The sequence below is a fragment of the Aspergillus niger genome (genome assembly GCF_000002855.4).
Source record: "Aspergillus niger supercontig An04".
Taxonomy (NCBI): Eukaryota; Fungi; Ascomycota; class Eurotiomycetes; order Eurotiales; family Aspergillaceae; genus Aspergillus; species Aspergillus niger.
Genome location: NT_166539.1, coordinates 467838 through 480519, shown reverse-complemented (window position 1 = coordinate 480519; position 12682 = coordinate 467838). Strand labels below are relative to the sequence as shown.

The 12682-nt window shown below is 50.3% G+C and overlaps 4 protein-coding genes across 4 annotated transcripts; 3 read left to right on the top strand and 1 right to left on the bottom strand.

The window, feature by feature from the left end:
• Positions 1 to 586: 586 nt before the first annotated feature.
• An04g01830 (uncharacterized protein) lies at positions 587 to 3898 on the top strand (the record flags this gene model as incomplete). Its single annotated transcript, XM_059747333.1, has 8 exons — positions 587 to 721; positions 822 to 1097; positions 1187 to 1345; positions 1451 to 1791; positions 1846 to 2125; positions 2177 to 2939; positions 2990 to 3102; positions 3152 to 3898. 8 exons carry the CDS (start codon positions 587 to 589, stop codon positions 3896 to 3898), a joined length of 2814 nt encoding a protein of 937 aa, XP_059606867.1.
• A 2771-nt stretch (positions 3899 to 6669) lies between these two features.
• Positions 6670 to 7830, top strand: An04g01820 (60S ribosomal protein eL36; the record flags this gene model as incomplete). Its single annotated transcript, XM_001401513.3, has 3 exons — positions 6670 to 6717; positions 7142 to 7327; positions 7747 to 7830. The coding sequence occupies 3 exons, from the start codon at positions 6670 to 6672 to the stop codon at positions 7828 to 7830; spliced, it is 318 nt and encodes a 105-aa protein (XP_001401550.1).
• Positions 7831 to 8518: 688 nt separating this feature from the next.
• On the bottom strand, positions 8519 to 10102 carry An04g01810 (uncharacterized protein; the record flags this gene model as incomplete). The annotated part of the gene is made up of 2 exons (XM_001401512.3): positions 8519 to 9908; positions 9966 to 10102. 2 exons carry the CDS (start codon positions 10100 to 10102, stop codon positions 8519 to 8521), a joined length of 1527 nt encoding a protein of 508 aa, XP_001401549.1.
• Positions 10103 to 10544: 442 nt separating this feature from the next.
• An04g01800 (uncharacterized protein) lies at positions 10545 to 11365 on the top strand (the record flags this gene model as incomplete). Its single annotated transcript, XM_001401511.3, has 4 exons — positions 10545 to 10547; positions 10613 to 10631; positions 10688 to 11142; positions 11222 to 11365. 4 exons carry the CDS (start codon positions 10545 to 10547, stop codon positions 11363 to 11365), a joined length of 621 nt encoding a protein of 206 aa, XP_001401548.1.
• Between the last annotated feature and the right edge of the window lie 1317 nt (positions 11366 to 12682).

Genomic DNA, 12682 nt, shown 5'->3' with positions numbered 1-12682 from the left:
AGTCGTGGTAACTTCAATGAACCACTACTAGTAATAGTACTAGGCACTGGGCAGGGTGGGCAAGAAGTTGCGAGTATAATGACTTGAGTATGAACTGTTCTACAGGGTGGATACAAGCTGGTTTAAATATACTAATGTTACTACTACCCGATTCTTTACGGCGCCCATCATGATGCTAGCATTTTGTGTCTTCCTTCTCTAGCCAAACTAATGAAGGTGCCAAAACTATACCAGATACCTCAGAGATCTTAGATAATGACAAATAATGCTACCAGTCATTTCATACTTTCCACTCTACTCAGAGTACTCATGCGCACTGATGGCTGCTGCAAGCAACCAAGTTCCCGGGCCGTCACCGCCTTACCCGCAAAGCTTCCCCGCCCACCAAACTCAGCAGAAAGCCGATAAAGAAAGTATGAGGAGACAGACACCTTAATTTCTCCCCTCATCATCGCCGTATATATTACCCCGCACACCGTGTGCTGTGCTTGATCGCGCAGCATACGTCCTGCCCCCTTGTTCTGGTTATTATTAACTAGATCCCTGGGATCCGTACCCCCGACTCTCCGAGTCTGCCCCTCTCGTCATGTCCACCAGTGACGCCGTGTTTCATCGGCGGAACAAGCAGGTTCAAGATGCCATTGATGGGCAGAACCTTAAGCAGGCTCTTCAACTGATTGATAAGCGCATCAAGAAGGGCGAAGACACTAGGTTCCTCAAAGTGGGTAATAATGCTATACTCTAATCATGCATCAAACACAATATTATCAATTGCTTACCGTGGTTTTTGTCAACATACACCTGCTAACTAGTGAATAAAGGCGTGGAAGGCAAACATCCTGTACCGTCACGCCGACGATGCAAACCGTAATCGCGGTATCTCGGAGACCCTCGAATTATGCAAAGCTGAACCGCCCACAACGGACCTCGACACCCTCGATATCCTCCACGAGACGCTGGAGCGCATGCCTAACCATGCGGACACCCTGAGAAGTATCTGGGAGAAGGCCTCGAAGGCCAATTCGAAAGATTTGGATATTCAAATGAGATGGTTCGAATATGCGTTCGAAGGTGACGATTGGAAGTCCGCACAGAAGGTCGGTACATTGGATTGGCATTGTTCATGGTTCCTGAGGCTGATATTTGCTTCTGGTTGGGGGAACCTTAGGCTGCTATGGCTCTTCAGAGTAACTTCCCCAAGACAAGGAAGTACCACCTGTGGGCCATCTTCCTTAGCTACCTCGTCTCCATCGACCAAGCTAGCTCCGAGGCTGATCGCAAACTCTTTGGAATGCTGGCCTACCGTATGATATCCAAGGCTGCCGAAAGTGTTCCTTCCGATTCGGTATGTTCTTTTCCATTCACCACAACTCTCGTTGGACGTTCTGTCCGATGTGAGTCTGCTTTGACGGCTTCAATTGTGTGACAAAATGGTAATGTTTGAAAACAGAAAGAATTGCTGAGCCCTCCCAGAGCTATCCAATCGGCCGAGGAGTTGCTGTTGCTCATTAAAATATTCGAATCCCAAGAACGTCATGCCGAGATTGTGAAGATCCTTGATAGCGAGAATCTTGGTATTAGCTCGCGCGTGATCCAGAACGATTGGTCATTCATCGGAGAGAAGCTTTCGAGCCTGGAAAAGGCTCAGATGTGGACAGATGGCCTGGCCTACACAAAGGCGCTGCTTGCGATCCCGACGAACGAAGCTGAACAAAAAGCTCTCCAGGAGCGTGACGACTGGGCTGTATGGCACCTTCTTATTGCTGCAACCAAAAACATCAACACTTCAGAGTAGGTGCTTAGCTCCGTTGTGTCACATATACAGAAGCTAACATTATGTCCAAGGACCACGGACGCGACACAGAAGTTCGTTGACGAGTTTGTTGCGGCTGTACCGAAGTCCCGCAATGCGCAATTGGCTCGACTTGACCTGATGCACTGGACCTTCCAGGCGGGTAACCTGAAGGCCGATGACCTAGTAACTGCTTGTCAGGAGTACTTCGATCGCAACAAGCACAAGCTTTATTGCTTTGGTGATTTGCGAAGCTACGTGCCAGCACTGGACAAGACCTCCGTGTTAAAATTCGTAGAATACATATCTGCAAGCGCAGCCGGACAAACTGACGTAAGTCACGAAGCTATAATTGGTCCAACTCCCACTAATCCTTTTGTACAGGAGAAGAACCCGTCCAAGGAGGTTGCGAAGATCAATGCGCTCAAGTGCGAATACTGCTTTCTACTGTCGGCAAACGAAAGTAATGCATCTAAGACGAAGGTCGAGGAGTTCGTTTCTCGTTGCCTGCAGGTCTATCGCGAAGTCGAGCGCCCTGAAAAGAGCTCAGCACCATCTACGATTGAGAGTCAGCCCAGTGATGACTTGTGTCTGCTTGCGGCCATGAGCTTGATTCGCTTTAGTGGCGCATGGATTTCCGACAGCAGCGAACAAGTCCCGGATACTGTTCTGATTCGCGCAGCAGCAATCTTGGAACGTCTTTTGGTTGACTCGCCTCATAATTACCAAGCATTGTTGCTTCTCGTGAGGATCTATCTCCGTCTCGGCGCAGGATCTCTTGCCCTTAAAACGTTCAGTAAACTCTCGGTCAAGCAAATACAATTCGAGACGGTGGCTCATAATCTTTTCACCCGTCTCGCGACCATTCACCCACACTCTGCACCACCAATCGAACGAGCAGAGTACAAAGACTTCAACCCCCAGTCTGCTTTTGTCCAAGCACTCAACTTCTACAAATCAGCCGATGTCACGACTGTTAGGAACCGCTCCAAGGGACTGGATTATGGAAGCTACTTCAACGTACAGGGCACCATTGATCTGCAGAAACGCCTCAAGCAGAGTATCTGCCGCAGGATGTGGGCTCTGGATGTGAGACGCATACAGCGACTGGCTGGCGGAGACCCTATGGGTCGTTACCAAGACATGGGTAAGTCAGGTTATCTTTAGTCCGAGGTGTGTTGCTCACACTACCAATAGCAAGAGATACATCACCTCTGATCGACCAGCGTATTTTTGATGCATTCATGAATTGTGAAGCACCTGGCCAACCCACATTTGAGGAGCGAATGCGCCTGGGACCCCTGCCTCGTGTAAGCTAATACTCGTCCTGCGACCCGTGGATATGGCTGACCAGTCTAGGATCAATGGATCAAATCTTCAAGGATGACTGACCATCTCTTTGACCTTCTCAAATCCATGACGGCTCAGAAACCCGTCTCTGTGGAACCTGAGTTGCCTAGGGTTGAGGATGTTGTGGGACCCGAAGCGGAATCTGAAATGACCCCGTCAGAGATCGAAAGTGCCAGGGTGAACCTAAACATTCTAACCCTGGCTTTGTTCCTGAACGGGTCGAAGTCAGTCACCTCGGAACAGGTGGATAACTGTCTCACCCAGGTCGAGGAGTGGCTGGAGTCCAAGCTCAACGACGTCACTGTGAACGACGCCAATGTCTCGCCAGTAATATCCAATACGGCAATCTACGTGAAATCAGAGGCCCCAACTGCTCCATCCTGGAGGTACTTCCATAGCCTTTTCACCGTACTCGACTCGCTTAAGGCCCTGTCCCTTCTCTACACTGTTGGGTTGAGAAAGGGGACCAAGGGCAAGCTACCGAAAGAACGTGTCGAAAAGTTGGCTGACAGGACACGCCAAGTCCATCAGGGTGTGCGAGCCAATGTTCGAGCCCTCAAATCTTTCATCTCGGCTCCCGGTGTTCTCGGCTCGCTTACTGATTTGGTTGTGGCCGGTTCTGGAAGCGAAGATGGCTCCCAGCTTCGTACCGAGTTGGACAAGACTCTGGATACGGCTGCTTTGGAGGTGTTCTGTGGTGAGCTGATGGAGAGCTGGGAAGAAGGTCTTGGTGGGGTGTTCGCCGTGTCTATGTAGAACTCAGCGAAGGCAGCATGCATTGAAGCAATCATGTGAATTAGACAATCCATCCTTAGCCAAGTTTGCTCATAACAATACAATCTATCCACTAATACTTTTCTCGACGTGTGACATCCGTACCCAGATTGGCGGTTGCTACCATCCGGAGCAGTCTGATATTTCGGTTTCAGGATGCTTCCCACTTCTGTTGTACAGTTAGACCCAAGAAGCACCATTGGCAGAAATCGGCATGTAAGACAGACGTGACCTTGGAGTTAGAAAAGCGTTCACGAGACCTGTATGTGGGAATGTTGATCTCTCTGCTACGAGGATTCGGTATTTCATTTTGATTCGACATGCATGACTGTCCTACGTAACCCATGCCCTTGGGTCAGAAACATCGTAGATGAGACTAGCGATTCGAACCTGCCAGTGCTCGTGACGATGAAGCACCAGGGTAAGCTTGACGAGCAAAGAGAGGGTCACACTAGCATTGCAGCGTAATTTCCCCGAACCATTGTCGTCGGCACTTCCACGGCCCTCCCAGACTTGTACCACACACGAGTTCCCCGGCAGGTTGTGGCGCCTTCTTTCCAGGGGAAAAGGTTTCCATCTTCGTTTGGGGCCAGCGTTTGATCTTCATGGCCAGCAAGGACAGGGTCTTGCAAGAACTAGTTACACCCTAGAATGTGTCACTTTTGCCGCCTTGGGGCCACGAATTGAACCAGGGTTATAAACTCCGGTTGTCGGCCTGATAGGTCTAGTTATTGGGATTGTTGCTGATGTAGCTCTTTCACTTTGTCTGATGAACAATGCCATGGCCGAGTTCTATTTGCATGGAAGCTCTCCTTCACCCTCTTATGACTACCGGTACTCGCATCAGCCTTGGAATGTAGTAACTCAGACGGTGTGTCTTGTCGTGAGTACTGGCTTTGTTGCCATGCGGTTGTATTCGAAAATTTATATTACGAAGGCGCCTGGTTGGGAAGATTGTACGTGAGATATTTGTGTTGGACTCGTTAGTGAAGCGCTGAGCTGACCTGAGCTGTTTTCTAGGGACCTGCTGTCTGGCTTGGGTATGAATTCGACTCCTGCTTGCCGTCCCATACACTCATACGGACATTCCTACTAGTTTGGACTGTTAGGTTTTGTTGGAATCTCCTTCGAGGCGGACAGACATGGAAACGGTGTCCATCAATGGGAGGTCGACCCCCATGATCTGCATGACTTCGCCAAAGTACAAGATGACCCCGTTCACTCTAATTAGGCACATCGACGACAGCTGCTGACGGAGCGATCTAGCTGATAAATGCATCGCAGGTTCTCTATGGACCCTTGATATTTCTAACCAAGCTTTCTATTTTCCTTCTCTACTTGCGCGTATTCGCACCATCTCCCAAGTGTAACCAATGGGGGTTCATACAGATTCTGATGGGGCTGAACTTTTTCTTCTACTTGGCGGATACTATCGTGAAGATTTTCGAATGTACGCCAAGAGCAAGAATCTGGGACAAAACCGTTCCCGGTCGTTGCATTGATGCTGACATACCTGTCCTTGTGACGTCTATTGTGAACGTTGTCTCGGATATCATGATGCTGCTGATGCCTATCAGGTGTGTCTGGCGGTTGCAGATCGCTTTACGGACGAAAGTAGGCATTACAACTATATTTGCAGCTGGCATTTTGTGAGTCTGCCAGCCTGAATTGATCCATGATGTTCTTGGGAGACAAGTAAATAGCGCTAATTGCAACGGACAATATAGTGGTTGTATCGCCAGCGTGATGCGTCTGCGTTGGAGCGTCAGAAACCGCAACTCCACGGATAATACCTACGATGCGTTTCCTGAGCTTTTATGGACGTAGGCGATGAACCCCGCTTCCCTATCCAAATGGTCCCTCTATAGAAACTGACTTATACAACTAACCATATCCTACCAGGACGGCGGAAATAACCTCGGGAATCATCGCCAGTAGCTTACCAGCCCTTCCAAGCTTCTACAGATATACCTCCCAGAAAGCCAAGACACTCGTCAGGAGCATAAGTACACCAAGTCTTACTACGTTTAGAAGGAAGTTACCGAGCACAGGTAACGGATCTGGGACCCGACAGTCTGTTTCGCACCTTTCCTGGCATCCAGTTTTCGAACCAAGCAGATCCGAACTGGTGCGGCCCGGGTCGGACTGGGAGATGGGGGAGATCGGGCAATTTCACGGAACATTCTTTATGACTACAGCAGGCACGGCGGAGGGAGATGGAGAGAGGGGGTTCCACTCTAATATCGATGGGCTCCAAGTGGAGGACGGCTGTAAACCACCACCACCACCACCACCACCACCACCGAGGGATGGGATTCTGAAGACTGTGCAGGTGGAAGTGGATATTGAGTCGGGGCGGGATGTGAAAGAATACGCATAAAAGTTGGGTTGTGTTATATAGAGTGAGTTATGTATGAGAACGAGAGATGGTGAATTGAGCATAAAAGCTTTCGACTGAGATCTCGATAACTAGTAAATAGATGGAAACTCCGCATTTGATCTGAAATCCCCATATAATCCATAAAGCGAGCTAAACCTAAAGTAGTGTTGGCTAGTAGACACCTCAGGCCGTAACACATGACAAAGACGGGCAGTCAAACCCTAAGCCCTAGTGCTCGCTACGCACTGCCGCAACGGCCAACCAAAACCCAGCAAAGTCTATCGCGATTCCATCCGCACCGACGCCCCTCGACTCGACAACTCCCAGCAGCAACCTCCGTCGTCGCCAACCCGCAGTCGTCCCAACCGTCGTGATGGCGCAAGAACGTTCCGGAATCGTGGTCGGTCTGAACAAGGGCCACGTACGTTGTCCCCTGTCTTGAAGCTTGTTTTTAGTGTCCCGTTTTGTCTTTGCGCGTGGAAAGATTTGGTCCGGTCGAGTCGTCGAGATTTCAAGCATGTGAGCGGATTACGGAAAGGCACAACTTGGATGGGAAGAAATGAGGAAAATGCCGGAAAATTGGGTGGAATTGAAGGATGATATGTCGGGAGAAGGGTCTTTTTGTCTGCAATGCGGAGGAAGGATTCTTTTACAACTGCCCGACGATTCTTGCTTGTTTCATTCGACATGGATGAGATTGGGAACTGGGAACTGAAATTGTCCGACTCGGCTGGATCAAATCGGGACATGCTGCTTTGATATCTCCAATCATGGAGAATTTCGCAATTGAAAGACAGAATGAAAATCAAGGACAACCGGACTAACATGTCTTTGATAACTTGCAGAAAACCACCCCCCTCAACACCCCCAAGACCCGGATCAGCCGTACCAAGGGCCAGTCTTCCCGCCGCACGGCCTTCGTTCGTGAGATCGCCCGCGAGGTTGTCGGTCTTGCCCCCTATGAGCGTCGTATCATCGAACTCCTGAGAAACACTCAGGACAAGCGCGCTCGTAAGCTCGCCAAGAAGAGAGTACGTTTGCCAGTGCCTTTACTATTCGGGGGAAGGATATGGTTGGGAGGTTCGATTGTTTGCTTGTCCGCTTGCTCGCTCGTTCGGTTGTCTGCTTGGCTCCGGTCCGTTGTCTATCTGCATCGTGTTCTTCGACATCACTACGATTACGCTTGATCGATAAGTACGACCTCATGAGCGTCATGACCGGTTTATGTCTCAGAGAAGAGAACACAATCATTCGACAATCCATCCATCACCAAAGGATCATGAATGCCATCCGGAGACGACAACTCAAACCAACGAAGCAAGCAAAGTACCAACGACAGGACCATCGAGCACCCAAGCAAACAAGCAAGCAATTTGAACCACCGCCACATACCCCTCCGGCTCTTCACAACTCAAAACCACCTGCTAACATATCTTTTTTCTCTACACAGCTCGGTACCTTCGGCCGTGGCAAGAGAAAGGTCGAGGACATGCAGCGGGTCATCGCCGAGGCCCGCCGCACTGGCGCTCACTAAACTTTCCATTTCTCTCTCCAAATATCTCCTGTTTCCAGTTTTCTCTCTCTCCTATTAGCCAAGAATGAGATAACGAAAACATCCCACACCCAACCTCAAAAAATGAAATGAAAGTGAAAGTGAGAAACAAAAACCATGTTTCAATACATTCTTCTCTTCCTCCGAGTTGTAAAATAGCCCTTTGGGCGCAATGCGTGGGTCGGTTGATCTACACAACCTCCTCATCATTGTTGTTATTTATCCTGGGCTATGGTGTGAGGGATTGGCTGGTAGGGGCGCTTGACTTGATCTACTTCAGCCCCAGGCCCTTTCACGAGATTCATTGGTTTGTCTTGAGGACTTGGGGAAGTCTGAGATGATGGAAATGGTAATAGGCAACAAAGGACTGAAATGAGAAAGGTTTAGAAAAAACGGAGTTTAATACAATACCACTGCACTATTGGGATCTTTTGTTTCGAGTTGGTTTGTTTTGATGATGTTCTGCTCTTAGTAAATTTCTCCTGCTCTATTAGTCGAGTGGGACGGATAAACGCCGTAAGGACCTTCACTATCTATCCATAGAGGAACGTACGGAACTATTAGTTAGTACTAGACAGCTATAAGACTATCATCTGTGTACTCCCATAGGGGTTTAGGTTATTGTTGGCATCAATCATAACTATTCACTATCTATCTGCTACTATATCTTTCATTTCTTGCCTGGTAGTTTCAACCATTTGGGCATGCCGCCTGGCTTCCGCTTCTCGCCGCGAGTTTCATCCCCGGTGCTTGTCGGCTTCGGCCTGCTCACTTCCGAGTTATCTGTTACGTCCTTGGGCTGTTCAACCTTGAGTTCCTGCGCGCGTGTCCGTAGTTCGGGTTTCAAGAGTTCCCGGCTTTGCCGGGCGGCAGGGGATGCGTTCGCATCCCAAGTGAAGTTGACTAGCACACGACCGATCATGGCTAGATCCTTGATCAGCAGCTGTTGGTCTGAGTCGGGAACGACGTTTTGGATATGTCTCCCCGGTTGTCCTCCGCTAGATGTCTTGGGGAGGGAGGACGTGATGATAAATTTCTCGCTGGCGAATGGCGCGGCAAGACAGTTTCGGACAAAGTCGTAGAGTGATTTGGCCGTGTCTTCTTGTCCGAACTTGGCCACGACTTGGCTTTGGTCTGGTAGACGCACCTTGACGTCTACTTGAGTGACTGCGGCGAGCCGTTCCTCTTCTGCGGCTGCTTTGGCGGCGATTTCGGCGTCCGTGGGAAGGCGTTGGGGTCGGGAGGTTGCATTAAGTCGTCGCTGATGTGCTTGTGCGTGTTCGATGGATGGGATGTAGTCGGTCTCGTTGTAGTTCGTTTGTGCGGACTGTGGTGTAGTGTTGGAAGGGGGAGAGAATACGGTTATGGGTCGAGAGAACCCAGCTGGTACTTCGGTGGGCTCTGCAGCAGGCGCATTGGATGTAGGAGCAGTTGGCGGGGTTTGTTCCGCGGTAGAAGGTGCCTCGGAAGTAGATGCGGGCTGTTGCTGTGCCCCCTCTTGTTTGTTGGATGCATCGGCCTGTGGTGGTTGCTCTGTAGGTGCAGGCGGTTCTTCGGCCTTGGGGGTCGCGTCGTCGAACGGTTTGAAGTACTCCTGAATCTTGACCATAGCCTCCTCCAAAGGTTCCTCTGTACGACGAAAGCTCAGCCTCAGCAGCACATTTCCGTTGTTGAATCCCAGCTGTGCCAAAGATTTCTGCAGATCAGTGAACGAGGAGAGTTCCCGTTCCATAATCTGGACGACCGGAGTTTCGTAGTACAGTCTCCCTGCGCCTTCATTGCCACTAGGGACACCCCTTCCAGTTATATTCCGGGTCGGAGCACCTCCAGCAACTCCAGCCTCGAATTTGCGCAATACTAGCCATATCGTTGTCGTGCTGGGGAATTTATCCAAAAGTCGTCTGTTTGGGGGCCCCCCTCGTGCTTCAGATTCGGGCAGTTGTAGAGCGACGGTGACGACGGAGGGCGAACGGGAGAGCTGAACCAACTCCAGCTTTGCGCCGGAGGTGAGCCCAGAGAGGCGAAATACCAGTGAAAGATCGAGCTCTTTACCTTTGTATCTTGACAAAAGCCGTCAGTCTTGTGAACTTCGTAGGATGGGCATAGTCGAACCTTACTTTAGTCCATATTGGCTGGCATCCACACCTAGCTTTGTACACGCTTCGTGTAAAACATCAGTTAGATGTTTCCCAGGTGTCGTCTTGATAGTAGCTCGTCGGGCTGTTGCATCAAGAACCACGACATGAGAGCTCATGATTTGAGAGAGTTTGACGTTGCGGGGCGGGGAAGATGAGGTTCAAGATAGGACAGAGAGAAAAGCCGTCGACTACCTTTTTTTCTGCAGCAGTAAGCGACTGTGTAACCGGCTTATCTATTTGGATTCCACTAATCAAAGTCTAGGCCAGTAGAGAGAGAGAAGGAGATGGGGAGGGTGAGGGGGAATGGTTGTTCAAGGCGGAGGGAATTGATTGTAGGCAGCGGGCGCAAGCGTCATCGGCAGAAGCTCGGCGGCTCCACGCGTTGCTGGCAGAGCTTCAATCACTCCTCCATCCATCCATCCTCCGCCCATCTTCCATCTCCCATCGCCTCAACCCTCCCTCTACACGCTCACATCCCCCCTTAGCTCTTGGAACTCGACCCGGAAATTCATATTCGATCCTATTCTGAGCTTCTAGTCGTGCAATTCTTTCTCAACCATGGTATGTGTGCTGCGTGACCCTCACCTCTCCCTCGAACCAACCTAGCTGACAGACCTCCTCCACAGAGTTCCCCTTTCGATATCAGTATGTACTAGCTTCGCACAGCTTACCATCATGACTATTAACTCTCGGATGAACAGATGGCGGTGCCTGCGTCGCCATGGTGGGCAAGGACTGCGTCGCAATCGCCTGTGATCTCCGGTTGGGTATGCAGGCCCTGACTGTCTCCAACAACTTCCCCAAGATCTTCAACTACGGCCCCTCCACCTTCCTCGGTCTGACCGGCCTGGCCACCGACGTGTCGACTGTGTCCGACCTTTTCCGGTACAAGGTCAACATGTACCGCCTCCGCGAGGAACGGAACATTGCCCCCCAGACTCTCGCCAACCTGGTCAGTTCGTCGTTATACGAGAAACGGTTCGGTCCTTTCTTCGTCAGCCCCGTCATTGCCGGAATCAACAGCACAACGGGGAAGCCTTTCATCTGCGGATTTGACAGTATCGGGTGTATCGATTTTGCGAAGGACTTCATTGTTAGCGGAACTGCCAGTGAGCAGCTGTTTGGTACCTGCGAGGGTCTGTGGGAGCCGGACTTGGTAAGACTACTCCCTTTTGGAGAAAAAAAAATAACTGAAGATGGTGATGTATCGAGTCTGTACTAACATTCTGATGTAGTCCCCCGAGGACCTGTTCGAGACCATCTCGCAAGCCTTGCTCAGCGCCGTCGATCGAGACGCCCTTTCCGGTTGGGGTGCACAGGTGTATATCATAGAAAAGGACAAGGTGACCAAGCGTCTACTGAAGGGAAGGCAAGATTAGATGGCATTCTCTGGAGTATAATTGTTTTCTAATGTCACGCCGTTCGTCTGTTTTAATTTACGTCCCTCAACATGGAATCTTGCTGTTGATAGCAGTCTCTGGCGCCGGAGATCTCGACTCAAAGATACGTGCTGTCGATAGAGATTGGCCAAACAGAAAATGAGTATTATGAACTATGATCAAGCCCTGGATATCCATACTTGGGGTCTAGACCTGCCGCCTAATGCACGATAGGCCGAGTTAAGGGTACGAACTACCATGCGTCCACATCCATCGGCTCTTACCTTTAATGCTTGGCCCGTCGTTCGATTAATAATTATAATGGGCTTGAGTAATACGACGTAGCTTTCATCACAATTAAGAAGGTATGGTATCTTCCGCTTATTACGCAGGTAGTAGGCATCTACATACCAGCGGCAGATCAGTCTTCACACCCTCGCGTGCTGCAAAGCACGCCGCCCAGGACCAATACCTTGATTCGATTCGGTGCTTCGAGGCCTTTTACTTGGTGCAACTTTCTAATATCCCACAAAGGGCCGCGTGACGGGGATGGCTGCTGTACGCTTTTTAAGGAAGTTTTATGCCGTGGGTTACCCGGCCCGTAGATTCGTAACCCTTCCGGTACAGTGGAGACCTCATACGTACAATGTGAATGCTCGGATGGCACAGTTGCATAATGGCATCTGCCACCCCGGTCGAGACCTCGCCGTCCGTGCATATCTGGGGACGAAGTAGCTATTGACTGGGAAGCCAGCTGATGGGGAGAAGGAAAAGGTTAGTTGGTTAGGATGATTGCAGGATGAAGTTATGATGCAGCAAGTCGTAGGAAATGGTCGGATGCGAACGAGTAAGAGTCTGGGTCGGGAGGTCTCCCGTGACGAACAAGAGCCAGTGAGAAGACGTGGTGACAGTGTTGACGGTCGTCACTCATTAGACGAAGGAGTCTTGCGGGCATCTTCATCCATGGATCCTTCCCAACTGTTGGCCGATGACTCGTCCCTGATACTACTAGGTACCATGTGCAACCCACGAGTGCTGAAACTGGGAAATTTGTCCCGGAGCAAGTGTGAATTTATCCTTAGCAAGTGCAGTAGTGCAAGTTTAGTAGGCAGGCATGCAGAGATAGCCACGGGGTTCAAACCGGTGCTGACCTCCCCCCCGGCCGATCGCAACCTTGAATCCCCTGTTTTCCCCATTTGTGTGATCCTTCAGTCATCCTGGACTTTGGATTCCCCAGAACCTTTTGTACGCAGAGCCGGAACAGTGAGTCTTGAAAGCAAGCGAGAGCCTGCTGAAGGGGAGGCCCAAAACTTGCCA